The sequence below is a fragment of the Protomyctophum parallelum genome, assembly GCF_964188405.1.
Source record: "Protomyctophum parallelum genome assembly, chromosome: 11".
NCBI classification, from domain to species: Eukaryota; Metazoa; Chordata; class Actinopteri; order Myctophiformes; family Myctophidae; genus Protomyctophum; species Protomyctophum parallelum.
Window position 1 is genome coordinate 25,423,787 of NC_139707.1, and position 23,264 is coordinate 25,447,050.

The window sequence follows — 23,264 nt, forward strand, 5'->3', positions numbered from 1 at the left end:
GCATCTTTGTAATGTTAGTGTAAAAAGCAGGTAAAGGAGTAATGTTTGAGCAGACTAACATCAGTCACTCTACCATTCAATGTAGTAGAAGACGTGCGGGTTTACCCCGCAGCTACGTCAGCTCCGCCTACAGGAAATACGTAAACTGCGACCATGAGACCCGTTTCTGATTCGTCTATAGAAATTATGGTTTCTGAGTCAGTGTTTTCTCCAGGTGCCGAGCCACAGTTAATTGTCCTCACTGTCAGAGCAGTGAAGGCATGCATACTACTACTACTACTACTACTACTACTACTACTATGCTACTAGCTTTTCTAAACACCCAAAGTCCCCCCCCCCCCCCCGGCGCGGTACTTGGCCTTGCAGACCCTCATGAGGTTGGCTTCACTGGACCTGAGGGGACACAGGGCTCAAGAAGATCGGAGAGGTAGGGGGAGCCCTGGTCCAGAGCTCGCTAATGCACTGGACCAGGGGGCTAGGGGGGAGTCAGGTTGTTGAGTGCTTTGTCTAGCTGCTAACCCTCTGTCTGAATCTTTCTTTCTTGCTGAGCTCTATGGAGCGTTCCATCGACCTACTGAATCTTCAGTTTTACCATAGCAACTACAACATATAGAGTATTATAGACCCTAGCAACCATGCACAGATTGTACCCTAGACTCGAGGCTAGCAAGTAGCAACCACCTAGGTGGCTAGGCCCATTAAGTTATTAGATATTGTCTGAATCAGTTTGGTTAGCGTTTGTTTACGTGCTAGAAGAGTGACTTTGATACACTATACAATGTAAGTCAATAATATATTAATTAAAGTCTAAGTTAATTAGGTGATGTAATGGTGATGTAAAACAAACGGTGCAAACACAAACATTAAACGCCATTAACAATAAAGAGACAATAAATGACACATTATGACGTACATTTTTTCATTGTCAATGGCGTTTTGAAAACAAACATTGAACTAAAGACAAACATTAAACCTGTGTATAGGAGGGGCGGCCTTAGAGTAGCCTATATATATTTATAGAGAAGGCACCCAGAGGAAATCTTGAGGCGAAATGGACATAGTGGCCGAAAGAAGGTATTGCAGTTTGGTAAGGTCTGGCCCCAAACACATGAACGCGCACTAGGCTCCGCCCACTCCAGAAAGTTTCAGGCAGCTCTGCTTCAGAGCAGAGAGCGCTGAGGGGCCGACCGCATTAAAACCAGGAAATGTTGCATCAGGACTTTTGCTCATTACTTATTATTCTGTGTATATAAAATATAGCTAATTTGTCTAATCTCTAGTTACATCAATATTGTTCTTGTAAAATAGTTGGTTTGGGGCCAATCCATCCCAGAATGCACTGTTCCTACCAGGAAGGAGGAGTGAATCCGCCTCATGCGCTTTTGAGCAACTCAATGCAAGTGGATGGGAGGAGAACTCGGGTGTCTTCTCTATAGATATATATACTCTATGGGGGCGGCTAGCGCCCTTTCAAAAATGAGGACAAAAGAACGCAAATTGTGATTGGCCGGAATGAGATGATGTATGATAAGAGCGAGCGCCCCTCACTTCACAAGGGATTTTTAATCAGATGAGTCACTTTAATCAAATCAAGGATTTTCTACCAAGTACCATGTCTCCACCTAGTGGAAATTGTTTGCAATTACAATGTCAACAAGTGACCCAGCTTTTAAACCCTGTAGCGTAGACCTATTAACTATATATTGTTTACCAACGTTTCGGCAGATGCAACTTTTACCATATTCATGTTGCACCAAATCCTAAGGGACACATACTTAGTAAAGGCACACTCAATTATCATATTGTATTTTAATAATTTATTCATGGAATATCTTTCCTCTCCCAAAATGTGTCACTACCGAAACTTTTACCTTCGAATAAAGATACTTATTTTCCTTTTTTTTTTTTCAATTCCCCCTGTATAGACCATTTTTAAGAATGTATGTAGGTGGTTCCACAATTAATTGGTTAACAATTTTTTTATGTTGAATTATTGAGAGTAATCAAAACCTAAACACAATATTCTTTGTAAAATGTATAAAGTTGATTATATTGATTTCAGTATTATTTGTAGTTGACATTACACATACACCTAACCAATCATGATCTTAAAATATTGGTTGATAACTCACTATCTTTGATTTTAGACAAAACCGTTTCGGTAGTGACTGCACTGTTTCGGTAGTGACCACAGCATTGTCTTTACAATGCGGTGCCATAGTCACTTAAAGCAGGGGTTTTCAACTGAGTATGAACCAGGGACCACCACCCTGACTGAGAATCAACCTGGGGACCACCACCCTGACTGAGAATCAACCTGGGGACCACCACCCTGACTGAGAATCAACCTGGGGACCACCACCCTGACTGAGAATCAACCTGGGGACCACCATCCTGACTAAGAATCAACCTGGGGACCACCACCCTGACTGAGAATCAACCTGGGGACCACCACCCTGACTGAGAATCAACCTGGGGACCACCATCCTGACTAAGAATCAACCTGGGGACCACCACCCTGACTGAGAATCAACCTGGGGACCACCACACTGACTGAGAATCAACCTGGGGACCACCACCCTGACTGAGAATCAACCTGGGGACCACCACCCTGACTGAGAATCAACCTGGGGACCACCACCCTGACTGAGAATCAACCTGGGGACCACCACCCTGACTGAGAATCAACCTGGGGACCACTGTTGTGTTGGAGGGGGGGATATGGTCGTGGTGTGGGGGAAATAAATTAACCTTCCATATTAAACTCATGTTGCTGTTCATTGTAACTTATTCTATGACTCAGTAAGCAGGCACTTGCGATTCATTATGGGCACATTTCCTTATAATGGTGACTCAACCAGGCAATCCGGTACAGTTTCCCTTGAGATTCTAACTCACTTCTCTGTGGAAGTTCTTGACATCCGTCTTCCTAGTAACTGACAACATCGATGCGTCATCATTTGTCACCAGATTATTTACTGCATTGTTTCTCAACTTGTGGTCAATACAATGAATTAAAATACAAATCTTCACTTTCCTACATTACTAAATGCATGGTCAGGGACCACATGCAACACCTTCACGGACCACCAGTGGTCCACGGACCACCTGTTGAAAACCCATGACTTAAAGGACAACTTTAGTTTTTTTCAACCAAGGTTCATGTTTTAGGTTGTTATTAGATAAAGTAAAAGGTGAGTGTTATTTGTTTTTCATTTGCTGCTGTCTTTCGTTTTAGGGATTTTAGCTGTTTTTGACAGGGGGTGGAGGCATTCGAGCATGGGGCTAAATATGTATTTCTTTACAAAATGTTATAGCGATTTCTTTTTTTCCCCTATACTATAGTCCTACTAGACCCCAAGAAATTACATCTGGCCACAAAAGATCACGGGATCTACTGAATGTGTCAAACTGACATATTGAGCCTATGCCACACAGTGTGGCTTCCCCCCAGTAGGCTACCTTCACATTCAGTAGATCCTGTGATCTTTTGTGGCCAGATGTAATAGTATTTATTTACTAATAGTAATAGTTTATTTACTAATAGTACTAATAATTGATAGTAATAATTTATTTACTAATAGTAATAGTATTTATTTAGTATTTATTTACTACTTCCAATAAAGTAGTATCGGCACTTTGGCTATGAGTGTGTGTGGCCACCTTTGTCTTTTCAAGACTTCACATTGAGATTGTTCTACCGTGGACCGGCACCACTACTAAGACTGTTGTGCGTTTAGCATCCTCCTGCACAATATAAGAATGCTTGTCATGCCAATAATTCTTTAAAAAAAGAGAAAATAATATAATATTAATAATAATAGACAATAAAGACAGGGCCAAGTAATAAGATAAATCAAATTTGATTGGCCCATAAAACCTTAATTTTTTAAAGGTCCAAAGTTCACGTGTAGAAATGTTCGTGCATTTTCATCAAAGATCCTGGGAGGAGATAGATTTGAACTGTTTTTCATATAATTCAAAATGGTGGGTGATCTAAAGATCAGAGGTCAAAAGCCAGAACACGAAAGTTGTTCAGCATGAGAAGACGCATATGTGTATATATATATTTTTTTTTAAATAATATTTATCCCACGATTTTGTACCCCATTTTTCACCCCTGTGTCAATTATCTAATGTGATCCTGGGCTCTACACACCCTCCGCCAACCTGGGGAGAGCAACGGACTTGAACTCATGCTTCCTTCATGCCTGAGTGTCCAAGTTGCTCCTTTACACCTGACAGGGGGGAGTTTCCCTGGTTGGACATAGCGCGTGGAAGGAACACGTTATTCCAACCAGTTCCTTTCCCCATCAGGCGCATATGTGTATTGAAGTTTTATTGCTGACTGATGGTCAAACGAGTGAAATTGAGTGATATAGCGTCACCCTTTGGTCAATGGCCACGGGCTTGGTGTTTGGCATACTCCTTTACCATATCGCCAAGTTTTTCTATGTGTAGATTTGTAGAAAATAACCATTGGCATAGCATAAACCACAAACAAATGGTAACAGCATTGGAGCCAAAATACAATTTCTGCTCATTTTGTTTGTTTATTTTAATTCACAGTACAGAGGTGTGGCCATAGCACACCAGGTAAGCCGTGATGGTCATCTTTATATGGGTTTGGATGCTTGAAAGAAACACAGTTTCAACTGCTTGCTTTGCCGATGTTTAATAAATTGATTGACTTACAACTGCATGCTCTGGAATTGATTATGCACACGTCTGACTAAAATCAACCCAGTTGCCCCTTGCAGTAGGAGCTACAGATTAAGTCACTACACACAGCTTTGACATTTGAATCTTGGCTAAGAACTCAGTAATTCACACACCAAAAAGGCATTGAATGTTATTCCTAGGGGAGAATACAATGAAAACTTCATGGCTTCGTTGAAGCTCCGGCTCTATTACCCAGGGTGCCGTCTGAGTTCCGTTGAAACTAAATTAGTGTTTACAATTTATTTTCCATGTGCAATGCCTCTACAAAGGAGGGATTCTTGGATTTATTTTTCAACTTCAGGAAACAATAGGTCGCAGATATAGTTGTTATAGTGGCTGTAACGAGCAAAGCAAACACTGCGTAAAGTCCAGTCTCAGCATCATTAGGAGAGATTTCCATACCCAGGAAGTGAATTATGTTGTCCCCGTCCATGGCAGGTGGTGTAGTTGGTGCACTTGTTACAGGGTGTGTAGTTGGTGCACTTGTTACAGGGTGTGTAGTTGGTGCACTTGTTACAGGGTGTGTAGTTGGTGCACTTGTTACAGGGTGTGTAGTTGGTGCACTTGTTACAGGGGGTGTGGTTGGTGCACTTGTTACAGGGTGTGTAGTTGGTGCACTTGTTACAGGGGGTGTGGTTGGTGCACTTGTTCCTAGTATAAGGGAACAAAATATATCATTTTCCAAATAAACATATTTTTCAAATCTTCTTAATACTTCCAAAAACATGTAGAACACTGTAATAACTGACAAGCTATTGTTTTGACCCATGAATATTTATATACAGGTATGTATATGATGTTCTAAATGATGTGATGATATAAAATAATCATTTGGAGAAAATGTCCTTTCCATCCTCTATTAGTTTACCTTCAGGTTCAGGGTTCAGACATTCATGGGGTCCTAAAGCTGGATCTGGGAATCCATTGCAGGAGATGATGGTTGCATACCGGGCAACAGAGTTCTTGGCTACACGCGGAAGGTTAGGGTCTGAGTGGTTGACATAGAAAAGGCCAAATCGCTCCGAAAATCCGGTGGCCCACTCTAGATTGTCCATAAGGGACCAAGCCGTGTATCCACAAACATTGACCCCATCTATTAAGTAAGCTGCAACGAGAAAACAAGCATCATCATTTACCTGCAGAAGAAAGTGATATAACAGTTGAAATCTGTACTGTGTTTCAAGCTCAATTTCAATTTGTGAAGATATGGTTTTATTTATTTTAAATCTTTTTCTAATAAGAAAAGATAGAATTGACATGCACAACCCAATGTCCAATGCACTGGGTACTGGACCTTATAGATTAGAGCTGAAAGATTCACACACCAAATAGCTACAGTCTATCTGTTTTAAGTTTCTTTTGAGCTATGGTTGCAGCTGATGTGTAAAGTTGTAAAGTGTAAAGTTGTATACTGTACCTTTAAGGGCCTGGTTGATGTATTGTTCATAGAAGTGGCTCCTGTGGACATCGTTTAGATCTATGGGCCCACGCTCTGAGACGCCATTCTCTGTGATAATAATGGGTGGGTTGCCATACTCCTTCTTGATGAAGTTGAGAATCCTCCGGAATCCAAACGGTGACACCTTCAGCCACGAAGAGCCTGAGTCCAGCCAGGTCCGATCAGCAACTGTTCCTGCACCCCTGGTTTATAATACAGTCATCAAGTAAATTATCTAGTTTAATGTGTTTAAGGTGTTGTAAAACCTCAGTACACATTAAATAATAAAATGGCATTTATGGCACCAATTAGTTTAGCTCTAGCCATTTATTAGGTGAGGTTCTCTATACTATACCACCAGCGTGTTTAGAGCTGGCCCAGTCTAACTGCGAAGAGAGGGTGAAAAATGGGGCCGGGGATGCGCTAACCCCCCCCCCCCCCCCCCCCCCCCCCCCCTGCGATGCTAATTTGCCCAGTCAACCATTTGATCCACGCTACGCGCCTGTACTATACTATATTATTCTATGTTATGCATGATAGGTACTGTTTATTTTCTGATAAGTAGTTTGTTACCTATCTGCGTCATAGTGCTGCAGGTTTCCATAGTCAACAGGGAACGCCAGGACTGTGGTGTAGTGATTGAAGCCAAAGTAATCATGGGTCCCTTTAATCCTAAGGATCTCTTCACGGGTGAACTCAGGAAGCCTGCAGGAGTCATTGATCAAAGTACTTTGATTAGATTGATTCAAAAGCTGAAAGTCAAACCTTTTTTTCTTTCCCTTCCCTATCCCAAACTCCAGTAATAGGTTCCTTCTAGTTTCAGAGGACACTTACCTAGACTTTGGGAGGCCGGCAGCTAAACTTCTCTCACTGATGATTGTCTTCATCATATTGCTGTAGTCTCCATTGAATATGGGATGAGCAAACCAGCCAATGTAGAACTGCACCAAAAGATAGAGAGACATCAACCATGCAGCTACAGTTGACTTGCCTGTGACGCCTGTCCATTTCATGTTTAATGTTTAGCTGGTTCCAACAACATGACAGTAACACATTAGAGGTACTTATTTCATTGGTAGAATAGTAAAACTGAGTTTGCACACTGGATTATGCTCCAGAGTTAATCTAATAGATGTATGTTTTTTCCATTTTAGTTTTGATTGGTGTACATACTTCATCTTTCAATCATGCACATATTTCAGTGTGTAATTTGTAAACTTCTTTGCAGGTATTTATTTGTAGCCAAAGCACATTTACTTAAGTACCGTACTTATAGTAAGTACAATTTCCAATACTTTTACTTCTACTCCACAACTCAAAGGCAAATAGTACTTTTACTTCACAACATTTATTTGAACATTTTAGTTACAATTTGTCACATACGTGGTGTGCCTGTATGCATCTTTTATTTATATATATATATATATATATATATATATATATATATATATTATTTCTTTCTTTGGCCTTTCTTTGATAGTATAGACTACAGTAAACTGAAAGGAAATGCAAGGGGGAGAGAGATGGGGAGTGGCACACAGCAAAGTTCGTCGGGATCGGGAGTCGAACCCGCGATACGCTGTCAGGCTGGATTAGCAGCCTAGGTGCCAATTGTATGCAGAATTTGTTCTCCCCATTTGACTCATCTCTTGGAGCAGTGAGCCGCAGCTGTGCCGCGTTCAAGAATCATTTTTTAGCTGATCTAACCCCCCAATCCAACCCTTGCTGAGTGCCAAGGCATTGGGTCCCATATTTACAGTCTTTGGTATGATCCGGCCAGGGATCGAACCCCGACCTCCCAGTTTTCAGGCCACTGAGCTGAGTTACTATAGTTACTTTGATTATTATTATTAGGCTACAGAACATGCATTAAACACTTCAGTCGTGATGCAACACATTGTAAGCTTGCAGATTGGCTATTTATACATTTGAAATTGTTTAATGGGACATTCTGCATGATGAATAGTGAGTACTTTTACTTTTGGTACTTTAATTGCATTTTGATACCAATACGTTTGTACTTTTGCTTAATTCCGGACTTTTATACTTTATTTAAAATTATGTGAGTATTTTTTCCACCACTGGTGATTTGTAAACTTCTTTGCAGGTATTTATTTGTGGTCAAATACTGTACCTGCACTACACGTCTGGCGGCATCAATGTCCTCCTGCTTGTATGGATTTCTGGGCTCAGACCAGTCCGAGTTGATGGTAATGGAGATGAGTCCACCCTGCTTTGGACGGTACTTCTCATTGTAGAGGTGCCAGGCCTCCGCATGGGCTTTGATCAGATTGTGACCCACGATGTAGGGCAGAGTGCCTGGTCTGAAACTGATCCCTGGACATTGATACATTAGGGGTCATGCATCAAAATATATGTCCATGTTAATTATATTTATTGGCATAATGTATACCAGGGGTATTCAACTAGATTAAGGCCAGGGGCCACAACTGTAGAATGATTGTGTGGGGGCACAGCGGACATTTTGTGGGTTTTGTGGGTTCTCAAAATGCCTATGTATATACTAGAATTTTATATTCCAGAGTTACGTTGGGAAGAAGGAAATTGCGGGAGTTGACTCCACATGTAGTAACGGATGGGTTATTAGTTATTATATGTGTCCTTATTAGTGTAGTGTAGTGTAGTCAACACGTTATGGCTCATACACACTGCCCGGTATTTGCTCCGATTATGCTGTCGGGGAGCATTTTTGGCGCTGGCCGACAAAACCCCTGATCTGACGTTAAGTGGTGCCCAAAAGTTATAGATCACAAAGGCTTTGCAGGTAGAGCACATGACATGGCCTAAAAATATATATAATTTTAATATAAAAAACTATTTTTGCATCTGCCGCTTGAGATGACCTGAGATGACTTGATTGATTGACATAAAAAAGGGCCTGTGAGCTCAAACACACAATGCAATAGTTGTTGTTGCGTACAATCATCAGTAGCAAAGTCAAATACCAAAAATAAAAACCCTACCATTTCCATTTTCCCCCCTCTATTTCCCATTTCATGTGCGTTTGTCTTATAGTTTCTCTGGCCTCTGTACTACTGCCACCTACCGTCCATTCATTGTATTACACAGTGGGTGAAAAAAACACACCCGACACTAAACCCGACTGTGCAGAATATGACCGATATAATGAGTAACTCTTGACAACGTACTTCAACTGTAGAGGTAGTATTTATTTGGTCTAGTTCGTTCGCTCACACTGTATCTCTGTTGTTATCATCACATGTACTAGTTCTCCTACTTCCGGTGCATGCGCCTCTCAATACAGTCCGGGCTTAAACACACATTGTTCCGTCAGTACATTCATTCACACACCGACCAATCAGAGGTGTGGCTTCCAGAGGTACCTTTGACATGACATTTTGTGTGTGTGTGTGTGTGTGTGTGTGTGTGTTTCGATGTGCAGGGCGTTGCTGAAAATGAGCACCTGTGCTCAGCTACTTCCCTGGGTAAATAAAAGAAAAAAGAAAGGTACCTTTCAAAACCTATAGAAGTCAGCCTGGTACAGACGAAGGGGACACCACTGTATGTAGCCTCAATTACATTTTGTAACTATTCTCCAGGTGGAGCGAAATCCATTCACGACGACGACGTACGTCGCGACGTATATTTTTCCGTCGCGACGTATATTCGAGTACGTCCTGGCGTAAATATCAATTCGTCCCGGCAGAACGGACTCGTCGCGGCTATATCTACCCGTTTGCGACGTAATAGGTTGACTATTATTTTCCATCGCGCCAGAACGGGACTCGTCGCAGCTATATCTACCCGTTGTGGCGTGAGCTGGACTCGTCGCGGCAGAACGTGACTCGTCGCTCAGACGCTCACACACACACACACACACACACACACACAGACGGACCCCCGTGGACTACCGTGATCCCCAGGGGTCCACAGACGCGGGGGAGCTGGTAGATCTTCTATTTTCGGTTGGGCAAAAGAGGTGACAGCTCTGGAACGCAGGGTCGCCTGAGGACGGCGAAGGGCTCCACGGAACCGGACCGGCAAGGTGCACGCGGTGATGCCAGGCCCGGGCGCGTGGGCCGTTCCCCGGGCACGATGCGCGCGGAAAAAGGCCTGCTGGAACCCCAGAGAACCACTCAGGCTCGCCTGGAGACCGGACCGGCGAGGCGCACGTCGCAAACGGGTAGATATAGTCGCGACGAGTCACGTTCTGCCGCGACGAGTCCAGCTCACGCCACAACGGGTAGATATAGCTGCGACGAGTCCCGTTCTGGCGCGATGGAAAATAATAGTCAACCTATTACGTCGCAAACGGGTAGATATAGCCGCGACGAGTCCGTTCTGCCGGGACGAATTGATATTTACGCCAGGACGTACTCGAATATACGTCGCGACGGAAAAATATACGTCGCGACGTACGTCGTCCGTCGTGAATGGATTTCGCTGTCTCTCCTATTTTCTGCAATGGGATGATAGTTTTATTTGGTGGGTATATGAGCTGGTTGTTTATTGGTAGCCTATATTAGCCCAATATTGACGTTATGCATTTCACTTGAATAATGTTGTGTGCGCACGTGCGCGTGTGGAGAAAGACAGTTATTTAATGAAAGTGAAGATTATAACGTCCTGTATTGGTAGCCTATATTAGCCCAATATTGCCGTTACGCATTTCACTTGAATAATGTTGTGTGCGCACGTGCGCGTGCGGAGAAAGACAGTTATTTAATGAAACTCAAGATTATAACGTCCTGTCTCGCTGCCGCGGCGCCGCCGTGCGTGTATAGCCTGTGTGTGTGTGTGGGGCGTGGCGAGAGAGAGAGAGAGGCGTGGCGAGAGAGAGATCGTGGCTTCCAGGCGTGCGTGTGTGTGTGTGTGGCGTGCAAGCCAGGCGTGCGTGCAGGCGTGTGTGCAGGCGTGTGTACTCGGCAGTTGGCTGGCAGGCGAAAATAGCCAAAGCGTTCCGTGTAATCGTAATATGTAGGCACAAACAAACTACAGACAAAGTACAATGTTGATGGAACTAAGAGATTCGCTGAGAGAGCGATATTTTAAATACAGAGATTTAGAAGGAATAAGCAAAATCGTGAGGCTACAATTCCTCTACCCTTCCTCGTTTCTCTTCTCCTGCAGGAGATCAGAATGAGATTCTGAGAGCTAGTGTGGGCCTATTAGAAGACAGGGCAGTGTTGCCAGGTTTGTGAATTGTAAGCGAGTCGTAGTGTGTGTTGAATGGCATTTGTGGGCTTGTGAATGAATTTTCTCACATGTAATTTGTGCTCACTTGCATAGACCTGGCGAATTTAGCGTGGTGAAAGGGCAACAGTGTTCCGGGGGTGTGGGTGCTTCGGGCGATAATGTTTGTAGTAAACAAATGCATTGCCGCTGTGAGTGTGGAAGGGAGGCATCTTTGGTGCAGGCACTGCAATGAACATTTTTTGCGGGTGGTGTCGAGTGTTGGCGTTGGGCGCGATAGGAGGAGATAGGTCCCGGACACTGCGACGGTAAGTGTGTGACGTCACTGCCGTGTGAGTGTGTGTGGGTGTAGTGTGTAAGATGGTGTTGTGGGTGTTGCAATAGCGATGTAGCTGTTGTGGCTTTGGGTTTCTTACATGTGTTGGGTACAAGTTCTCTAATATATAATAGATAATACATGTCTGCACAGTAATGAGCAGGATAATATGTCTATATGCAGCCGCAGGTATGTGCTACCTTAGAATAGATGTAGACCTATTTGACAGTGCATAAACATAATTGCCTTGACATTAACGATTGTCTAATTTCTCCCAAAAACCCTTGAATATGATTGAATATGATTAAGGATTAGGCCTACTGTCATTATGGTATTCTAACACACATATCGCACACACCATACCTGTAACTTATAGCCCTAAAAAAAGAAAGAAAGAAAAAAAGTGAAATGTCTTCCAAGGGCCACAAGGGGGCGCTCCATTTGGGCCACCAGTTGAATACATTTAATTCAGCTGGTTTTGGAGGCGACATTCTATGTGACTCCTCGACAGTGTGGATACAGATAAAATACAAATATCCAGAATGAAGTTAAAGTAAAAAAAAAAAATGAAATTGCAATATTAAAATAGCAATAGACAATTAGTTATATATTTTATTTAGTAGACTGTCCTGCCATTATAGTGTGGTACGAGGTGTATTTTCGTAGGATGTTTTTGCTAAAAGTGTTTTTTTTTTGCTTTTTTGGCTTTCATAGGGACCAAACTGTCAGAAAATGATGGGGTTCAAATTTTCCCGACCCCCACCCCTTATTTGGGGGGTCATATATTTTGGGACCCCCCATAATAGTACGCCAGACAATGAATGTCCGATTTTCATAATATTAGGGTTGTTTTATAGGTTTTTAAATATTCTGAGTTGATTTCTTACACTTTGAAAGTAGCCAGAATAATCTTTTCTGACTTTTGGTTGGGGTCTTTCTTCACCCCCGGCCCCCCGGACTCGTCTCAGTACTCATTACATTCCTCGCTCTGCTCCTGTTCCAGAACAATGTCAAATTAGATAATAATTTAAGCATTAAAAGTTTACAAAAATGAGTAGTAGTTAATACCAGGGGTCTTCCACAGGGGGCCGGGACTAGTTTTGCCCCTATTCTTGCACCCATATGTGATTTGCAAGTATTTTGAATATTATTAGAATATCTTGCGTTTATGTACCTTTGAAAGTACTTTGATAGTATTCTACCATTATTGTTGACATATGTTACTGCAGGGAATAAAGGTATTGCAACTTCTCACTTTGGGCATGCAGAACGTGTCCATTTATTTCACACACTGCACTCACACTAACAACACAACACACACACACACACACACACACACACACACACACACACACACACACACACACACACACACACACACACACACACACACACACGCACACGCACACACACACCTATCCTCTTAAAGAGCCCATGGTCAATTATGCCTACAATACATTATTTGCAGGATCTATTCATCTTCGTCATCATCATCTTGAATGTCCTCCCTGATAGTGTTGACACAGTCTCCACCATAGCATTTGCAGAGAGGAGTGCAAGGCAGGTTATTGTTTGAGCAGCTGCACCGTCCCTTGCAACCTGCTTTGCAACCACATGTGATGAGCTCAAGTACTGCCTTTGGAGCAGGGAGGGCAAGACACCTGACTGGAACATACCCTCCACTAGCTGAATTCCATCCATTTTGTTCGATTGGTGGAAGCTCAGGGCAATTTGTCAGGTATGAATGACTTATCCCGCATTGTGATGTAGTTGGCACAGAGGATATGTGGTAGCAGTGCAGCACGAGTTGGAGATAGCATCTCACCCTCCAAGTTCTTTGACCAAAATAGTTCCCATCTAGTAATGGCAAGGTTGTTGGACCTTTTGGACTGTAAACACGGCATGCAAAATGCTCCAATGACTCCAATGGTGAGGGAAGCTTTCCGTTAACAAGCTCAGGAGGAATGGAACCCATTCCAAGGTCCTTGAAGCAGTTAATGGCAGGATCATCATCATCAAGCCTCAAGTAGGCATTGGCCCATGTCTTCTTGGAGATTCCAACAAACTTTCCTACCCAGTCAGCACCAGATAAATTGTGTAGTCCCAGGAAAATTGTGTAGGCCCAGGAAGAATGACATTTTTTGCCCCATCTGACACAAGGGCTGATGAAACCAGACTCTTCAATGGTGTGTTCTCTTTGAACAGATTGCCTCCACAGTGCAACTCAATCAATTTACATTGCTTGAGAGCATTTTCTCTTGACCTCAATGCAATCTCTCCTGAGAGCTGATAATGTTCTTTCCTTGAAGACCTGGAAGCTTTTGGGAAGCTGTTGAGGTCTGATTCACTAGACCAGAAAGATGAGGTGTGGTAGTGACTAGTCGTAGTAGTCGGTCCAGAGCTGCTTCATCTCTACTGAGTCCAACCATCTCACCATGTCCCTTTAGCTTCTTGATTTCCTGCTCAAGGGCTTGATCTGTGAAGAGATGAGTGAACGGTATCTCTGACTTTGCCACCACAAATTCACCTGACTTCAGTGCGTTCCATGTTTCTGGGTCATCCTGTTCAAGAGCGTTCATTTGGGCAAGATAGACTGGCATCAGTTGAGCATATTTAAGGAGATCACGAGCAAAGAAATACTTGATGAGTTCCTCTAAGGATGACAAGTAGCCCTCCCAGTCACCTGACCGACGGCGACAACAGAAAGACAAAGAGAAAAGAGAAAGACAGCAGCAGCCTGGCTGATCTTGGCTGATCTTTATTTAGCAGCAATATTTGCTACACTTGGGTCTGAGGCACCTTACTTTGAAAATAGCTGATCTACAAGCTCAAACTACAACCTTGTAGATCAGCTATTGTTGGCTAAAGTTCTCCTTGGAAAAGGGATAGCGGTTCAAGTGGTTTAATGTAAAAAAAGAAAAAAGTTCCTATCCCACAATGATTTGGTGGGCCCCTGTATAGTAACTCTGAGGACCCCCTAGGGGTCATGGGCCCCCTGTGGAAGACCCCTGGTATTGGCTACTACTATTTTATTATATCAGAGCCCAGCTACAAATACTTTTATGCTTCATTTATGATCTAATTTGACAATATTCTGGAGCAGGAGCAGAGCAAGGAATGTAATGAGAACTGGGATAGGCCCAGGGGTCAGTCAAAAAAGATTCTTTTGACCACTTTAAAAGTTTAAGAAATCAACTCAGAATGTTTTAAAACATACTAAACAATTCTAATATTATGAAAATCGGACATTAACTGGCTGGCATACTGTTCTGGGAGGTCCCAAATAGATGAACCCCCCCCCCCCCAGAAACGGGGTGGGGGTCGGGAAAATTTGAACCCCATTATTTTCTCATAGTTTGGACCCTATAGAACCAAGATCTGCAAAAAAATCAATTTTAGCACATAAATCCTACGGGAGCTGTTTTTTTGACGCCTCGTACCACACTATTAACTTAATCAATCAGCCTGCGAAAGGAAAGCTGGTACTCTGCACCAAACGGTAACAGTAGTACTGTTATCATTATATTACATACTTTACCTGGGGCAGCTGCACCATAGCCATGGCCCACATTAGCAACATTGTAGGGCTCGTTGATGGTGATCCACAATTTCACTTTGTCGCCAAGGCGGCTAAATATCAGATCGGCATAGTCCCTGAATCGGTCAATGGTGGTGATATTTTCCCAACCACCAACATCCTGTAGAGCTTGTGGAAGGTCCCAGTGGTAGAGGGTAATCTGAGGGGGCAGTGGGGTATAAAGAAAATGGAGAAAAGTAATTAAAGACATATGATGTACACCACGTGATCAATCTGTATTTTCTTTTATATGTCAGCAGTTAAACCTACTTGAGGTTTGATATTGGCAGCAAGCAGTGCGTCCACCAGTCTGTGGTAGTAGTTGAGTCCAGCCTCATTGATGTGTTTGGTGGTTCCATCGGGAAGCACCCTGGGCCAGGATATGGAGAAACGATAGTAGGTCACCTTCAGCTTCTCCAGCATTGCAACGTCTTCGTCAACCTTGTTGTAACTGTCACAGGCAATGTCTCCAGTGTCGTCATTGAACACTCGAAGGGGAGTATGGGCAAACTTGTCCCAGATACTGAGACCTTTCCCATGTGCTCTCCACCCCCCCTCAATCTGAAAGTTATGAAATTATAATTACAATAATATAATAATATGTTAATCATTTTGGATCTTTGGATTTTGTTTTTGTTTTATTAAACTAGGAGATGAACACTTAAATCATAAGGTCATCCCAAAAAGGAGGGAATACACCTGACAAGTAATGCCAATATGTAGTCACCTGGTAAGATGCTGTTGCTGTACTCCAGATGAAATCCTTGCGGAAGTATCCATACAGTGGCTTTTCATCAGCGGGTCTTGGGAAGCCATTGTCCTTCATGACTTGGTAGTAGTAGTGAGCTGAGTATTTTGGTGTCCTTGGACGGTTTGGGTTTGTGAAGTCCACGTGATGAAGTCCAAAGCCTACTGAGTATCCATTTAGCCACTCAAATGAATCCATGAGAGATACAGCTGTGTATCCTCTCAACTTCACGCCATCCAGGTTATGCGCTATGCAACACAAGCAATTATAAGCAATATTCAAATTATTTTAATAACATTAAATCATTTTATCATTAAAAGTGTGTGACTGGTTAATGACCTTTTAGAGCCTCATCAATGTATGTCTTGTAGTAGAATACTCTTCCGGAGTCATCCCATGTGGTCGTTCTTTCTGTAGCAACCCCATTCTCGGTGATGTAAATCTCTGTATCTCCATACTCTTCCTTGATCCAGTTGAGGAGCCTTCTCAAACCCCATGCTACAGCTCGCTGGTTACTGATGGCAGTGGTCGGTGAGTTACTTTCCTCTGTTTCTGATATGTCCCGGTCATAGTCAAAAGACTGAGGAGAAAGCCTGGTGGTTGCATGCCCCACTATCTTTGTAGTGTAATGGTTTATACAAAATATGTCTGAAGTCCCCCTGATGTAGGCCTTCTCCGCTTCAGTGAAGGATGGTAGTCTGGATTGTGAAAGACCTTGGAGTTCACTCTTGTTTCCAACTTGCCACTTCATTGCATCCGGATAGTCACCATTTTTAAAAATAGGATGCGCAAACCAGCCAAGCTGGAACTGCAAAGCACGATCAGCCGCGACTATTTCTCGATGGATGTTGACATCTTTGGGTTCAATCCAGTCAGCGTTGAGAGCAATAGACACCAAACCAAGCTGTGTTGTGCGATACTTCTCATCATATGTGTGGTAGGCCTTAGCATGTGCCTTTAGCAGGTTGTGAGCTACTCTGTACGGTGCGTCGCCTGGCTTCTTCACGTTTGGTGGGATCTGTCCAAGTCCATACCCTGACCATGCGATTGTATGAGGTTGGTTGAAGGTTATCCAAAACTTTACTCTGTCTCCAAAGGTGGCAAAACAGAAGTTACAGTAGTCATTGAAGATGTCAATCATATCAACATTGTCCCAGCCATTAAGGTTTTGCAAAGCCTGAGGAAGGTCCCAGTGGTAGAGCGTCACCATAGGTGTGATGTTATAAGATAGGAGACCATCAATAAGTCTGTTATAATAGTCAACACCTTTTTGGTTCAGGGAAGTAAGTTGACCATTAGGAAAGATCCTGGACCATGAAAGAGAAAATCCGTAGGATTTCACCTTCAAAGACCGAAGCATGTACAGGTCTTCTTCCAGTCTGTGATAACTGTCACAGGCTACATCTCCATTAACAATACTGCCAGGTTTGTGGGTTAATGTGTCCCATACGCTGGGTCCCTTCCCATCAGCATCCCAGCCACCTTCAATCTGATAAGCTGAGGATGATACTCCCCAAAGGAAACTTGGAGAAAAGGTACCATAATGGTAGAGTTTCCTCTCAAAGTTCGACTGGTGCGAGAACTTCTCCCAGACAACCATGGATTTCGATGGAACTTCAGATGGTGGTAGACTTAGCTTGTGCCTATTTAATTTAAACTCGGATCCTTTGATGCCATCATTGTTTTTTGAACTGAACCCATTATGCCTGATAACTTGAGAGTAGAAATAGGCAGACTGCTTTGGTGTTCTAGGCCTGTCGGGATCTTCAAAGTTGACATGATGTAGACCAAACCTTTCACGGTAACCTTGTTGCCCCTCAAACCCATCCATGAGTGACTGCACTGTAAAACGTTGAACATCCACTCTGTCCCAGTGTATTGCTAAATATTAAAACAGAAATAGAAACATTAAAATCAAATATTACATTTCTCAATTTCTTCACTGAATATGAGTGTGATTTGTTTGTAGCAACAGTGTAAGTCACCTTTCAGCGCCTCATTCATATAGCTTTTGATGTACTGAGTTCGACTGGCATCATTCAGCGTGTCTCCACTATACTCAGTGGGCATTCCATTCCCAGTTATGTAAACAGGCACCTTAGTAACATTCAGGTACTCAGTTGAAATGTAGTTGAGAAGTCTTCTAAGACCCCAAGGTGCTGAATAGATCCAGTCTGACGCTGAGGAAGACCAGGAAGGGTCCACATGTGCCTGGTAGTCACCAACCCCCTGAGGTCCAGGAGTGCAGCCTCCATCACTGGAGTTGACCAAACGGGATGTATAGTGGTTTAATCCAAAGAAGTCAGCCGTTCCTTTTATCCTCTGGCTCTCTTCTGCAGTGAAGACTGGAAGTCTGGCAGGCTCAGAGACAGGACAATCCATTATTTTCTGTTCAATCTGATCCTTGAGTACTGGTGGATAGTCTCCATCTACAAAAATGGGATGGGCAAACCAGCCCAACATAAATTGTAGATAGCGATCTGCCGCATTTACATCTTCAGTGGTAGCATTTGCAGGTTCAGCCCAGTCTGAATTTAGAGCAATGCCAACTTTCCCTCCTTGCTTCTTCCTGTACATGTCATTGTAGGCATGCCAGGCTTCTGCATGAGACTTGAGCATGTTGTGAGTGACCTATAGCCAAACATAATGGTTACAACAAACGATACAATAAACAAGGCTTCCAGTTTTAGCACATCTTAAATATTAGCACTCTTACCTGATAGGAGGCAACCACGTAGTCCTGTGTTCCAGGAGGATGCTCACCTGTGCCATAACCAGCATGGCTCACTACCCAGGGACTACTGAAAGTGTTCCAGGTCTTGACCCTATCCCCAAACCTAGAGAAGCAGAAGTCTGCATAGTCCTTGAAGGCTTCAATAATGGACGCATTGGTCCATCCACCATAGTCCTGCAGTGCCTGAGGGAGATCCCAGTGGTGCAGGGTGACAACTGGTTCTATACCAGACTCAATGAGAGCATTGATCAATTTGTCATAGTAAATAACTCCTTTCTCAGAATGGCTACCCCGGTGACCAGAGGGGAAAATACGAGCCCAGGAAATGGAAAATTGGTAGGTGTTCACAAGGAGCCCTCGAAGGAGGTAGACATCATAATCTACCTTATGGTAACTGTCACAAGCCAGATCCGCTGTCTGATTGTCAAAAACATTGTTTTCATGGCCAAAACGGTCCCAAATGGTCTCTCCCTTCCCATCTTCTGACCAGCCACCTTCAACTTTGAAGGACTCACTGGAGGTGGCCCATTGGAAGTCAGTGGGAAAGGATTCATTCAGAAAAACGTCTCTTTTTGATGTGAGTTGGGCTCCAAACCTATCCCACACACTCTGGTAACTGTTATTAATGTCTGCCACTGTACTGCCACTGTAGTCTGGTACCCTGCAGGTGGATGCAACATTATGTGAAACATTAATGCTCTTATTATTTTAGAAGTTCTGGATCGTGCATGTTATCTCAGTGAATTTACCTGGTTGGAATGTCATCATTTTCCACCTTACCAAACATGTCCAACATGTCACACCCCAAAATGTTTAGGTCATCCTTAATTAGAGCTGTAATACATTCACAACAGAGTTGAGATATTAATAACATAGTTAAGCTCTGAGCTGAATTCATAAATGTTGAGCAGGCCATCAGTTTAATTCATAACAGAAATGACCTATCAAATTATAGAGTTGAGTTATGAGCTTTTTGTCATTGAATTCATCATAATTGAGCCGATCTTTCAGGTGAATTTAGAACAGAATAAAGCTAAGAGATTATGCCACTGATAATGCAAACAGGTTTCCATCTGACCCTTCATAGAAACATTTAAACAAGGAATTTGACATATATTTCCAACAATAACAGCAATGTATTATTGTGTGTAAAAGTTAATAATATCAATTAACTAGCTTAAATGGTGGATCATTTTTAAGCAGATGACGGTTGGTTTAACATTTAAGATACCTTGCAAAACCATGCCAAGTGGCTGGAATTCATTGGAGGAGCAACCTTGAATGTTTATCTTGTATAGCAGGATAGAGGTCTCTCCGCTGGATCTCTAGAACATACAGTGTCAAGTCATTGGATGATTCTTTGGATGATTGGATGATTCTTTTCTCAATTTGTAAGTATAAAAGTGTGTAAAGTGCATTTTACAGAAAATAGTTTTGATATGTATGCATTTATACAGTATATAATTATTATATATCAGAATATTTGCCAGTTCATTAGTTCAGCAGAATAGCAGCAATTCTTTTTAATGATTACTGCACCTGCAGGTTTCTCAGTTCCTCTTCAAACCTCGAGGGCGAAGTACAATCGCAATCAATTTGCACAGACAAGAAATCTACCTACGGTATTAAGAAGGAAAAAAAAGTCTTTATGCATAATGAATGAAACACAATAAATTCAGTGCAGAAATCTAAACAAAAAAAACATTTAATTGTGTATTAATTTCTGAATAAATATTAGCAGTTTGTTTTTATTTACATGGTTGAGAATATTATTGAAAAGAGAGAACAGACCGGGAGAAACCCCCCGCTATTCATTTCAATGGAAGTTGCTCAGTGGTGTTTTGAAGCACCCGCAAGACTGCCAGAAGTACCATTATACAACAGGTCGTTTCGAGGAAGCAATCTAATTGGTTGAAACAGCCTTCTAGCCGTGGTTCAAACAAGCACCACTCCACACCTAATCAAAACAAAGAATTCAGCTGCTCTGTTTTCCCAGAGCGCAGCAAACTTGGTAGGCTATATAGGCTAGCTAGTTTCTTGGGACATTTGTGGTTGTAGTGACTACATCTGTCATTGAAATTTTCTTAGTTTTAAGGGTAACTTCAGTGATGCTTGCGGAACTCGACTACGTCTCGTTCCTGACCGAATCACTGTCTTGGTAATAATCACGTTAAACCACACCCTCTCGTGTAATATTGCTTAATTATAACTCAATGTCTCAAGCGAGCGGAAGTTGAGAGTGGTCTCAAATTTGAGGTCAGGGTTGACTGACGCACGTTATGCACATGACGTCACTCAATGTCCATCCACCTCATGAACATGCTGCAGTTCCAGTATGCAGTAGGTAGTGGCAGCTTCAACGTTGGACAGCCGTTCTGGGGGTTTGAGATTAACCCATGCATATTCTCAATCTCTCAGTATTAAATGAACAGTCCAGATTAGCTATGTAGAAATGTTTGTAAAAACCACTCAAGCCTGAATCTGTATACTTTTACGTACGTTGTCATGCGGGAAAATAGACGCTCACGACGTATAAGGATGCAGAGCGTCCTGTGAAGCGTTTTGTGAGAATGTTTGCCTATAATGACATATTGTAATATAGGGAGGCCATGTTTAAAGTATTTAATGGACTTCAATGTAAAATACATCATGGTTCTGTAAGTGATATTTAAGGAAGCAGGCCGACAGTAAGCCAAGTCCCTTCTGTAATATTCAAACTGAGAAATGAGCACTCATTCCCTGCACTGATCCCCACTGAACACTCTTTTCATTTGTACCCCAGTATACAGCATGCATCTTACCATGGAGAGACGTTTGATATGGGAAAGAATAGTAACATCTCTAGCTCTTAAACCGATTGACAGACGTCTGCCTGTGAAGAGATAAAAGCCATGAAGAGCACGCTTGTGTGTGTGTGTGTGTGTGTGTGTGTGTGTGTGTGTGTGTGTGTGTGTGTGTGTGTGTGTGTGTGTGTGTGTGTGTGTGTGTGTGTGTGTGTGTGTGTGTGTGTGTGTGTGTGTGTGTGTGTGTGTGTGTGCGTGCGTGTGTGTGCGCGCTGCCATTCCATATGTTGATCTGACCTTATCAAACCCTGCAGTACACTCAAGACACGCTCCATATATGGCCAGTACGGAATTCATTCCATATGTTGATCTAACCCCCCATGCCAAATTGCAAAGCAAGGTTCAGAGACGTCACTGAGCATTTTGTTGTCCTACGCATATGTTTGTACTTCCCATGCCCCCACCCGTCCCCCGTCCCCCCCGACGAGAGCGAGACGAGAGCTACTGCTGTGCGTTTCCTCATGCAGATTGGCTACTTTTGCCGTTTGCAAGGATCCACACATGGGCGCTCGTTATTAAGCGGTGGAGCCGCGGAGAACATTATTATTATGAGGATTGGATTGGCATGGCACTTTTGCCCTATGCACAGTGCATAGGGTCATGTGCGTATGCCTAGCGATGGCGCTGGCAAGGTTGCTGTATCAACAAACAACATACATGGTTGAGGGATTATAGTGTTGCCAAAACTATGTGCTACAAAGTTACTGGCATAGCCACACCAACATCTAAACAGCTTAACATATCAACAACACAAAGGCCAAACATGTTTTGGACAATTTGCCTTTAGTTTTTTTTGTGAAATATGGCTCTATCACTGATCCTCACCACAGTGCTAATGCAAACAATAGAAATAATTTACAGTTTCAACAATGTTTAATTGCTAACAATTAAACCAAGAGCTAATTCAATAACTCAAGAGCTCATTCAATGAGCAAATGTCCTCAATGAATATTAAGTAATATTAATAATGTTAAATAATGCAGGAAAATAGGCATCTGCGGCGTACTACATTATGAATCCAGAGTGGAACTTATAATAAGCCCCCACCAAATCATATATTTCTCATTCACTCTTCAGCACTTACTGTACCTTTGTCAGGAAACAAGCGATGGTAGAGCTGGTAGATGTTTCTATTGACCTGGAGGATATGCTGCAGTGAAAGGGCAATATCTGTAGGCAGCTCATCACTCCAAAGTTCATCCAGGTGGCTTAGTGTCACCCACGACTGGGCCAGTTCTCCAAACTCTTGAAAGGCAAACTCTGCATACTGCTCAAACACCCTGATGAGCTCAGGGCTTTCCCAGTCCCCATACCTTGACCTGAGGGTTTCCGGTACTGTAGAATCATGAAGGACAACCAATGGCTGGAGGCCCACCTCCAGCAGCTGTTTCATCAGGGTCCGGCAGTGGGTCACTGCAGCATGCTGAGGCTGGCTGGGCAGGCCTGTGGGCAGGAGCTGAGACCAGGGCAGGAGCACCTTGAAGTGGGTTACTCCCCTGCTCTTGAGATGCTCAAAGTAGGCTCTGGATCTCGCTGGTACGGACTCGGTACAGTCAAAGGCAAAGTTTGTCCCATTGTCTGAGTTTCTCCCCGACTGTGTCATTAATGGTCCTCCAAGGAGAATAAAATCCTCTTGTCCCTTCACATCATGACTCTGACAACCATAGAGAGACAAAAGGCAGAGAGAGAGAATCCACAATGGGCCCTTCAT

The 23,264-nt window shown here is 42.9% G+C and overlaps 1 protein-coding gene across 1 annotated transcript; it reads right to left on the reverse strand.

Annotated features, from left to right (window-relative positions):
- Positions 1-384: 384 nt before the first annotated feature.
- LOC310866940 (lactase/phlorizin hydrolase-like) lies at positions 385-23,264 on the reverse strand (the record flags this gene model as incomplete). The annotated part of the gene is made up of 16 exons (XM_083776735.1): positions 385-393; positions 5,066-5,172; positions 5,591-5,827; positions 6,140-6,363; positions 6,734-6,865; positions 6,995-7,101; positions 8,295-8,497; positions 15,190-15,388; positions 15,499-15,789; positions 15,956-16,224; positions 16,316-17,857; positions 17,962-18,607; positions 18,693-19,371; positions 19,460-19,485; positions 21,512-21,582; positions 22,643-23,264. 16 exons carry the CDS (start codon positions 23,262-23,264, stop codon positions 385-387), a joined length of 5,364 nt encoding a protein of 1,787 aa, XP_083632861.1.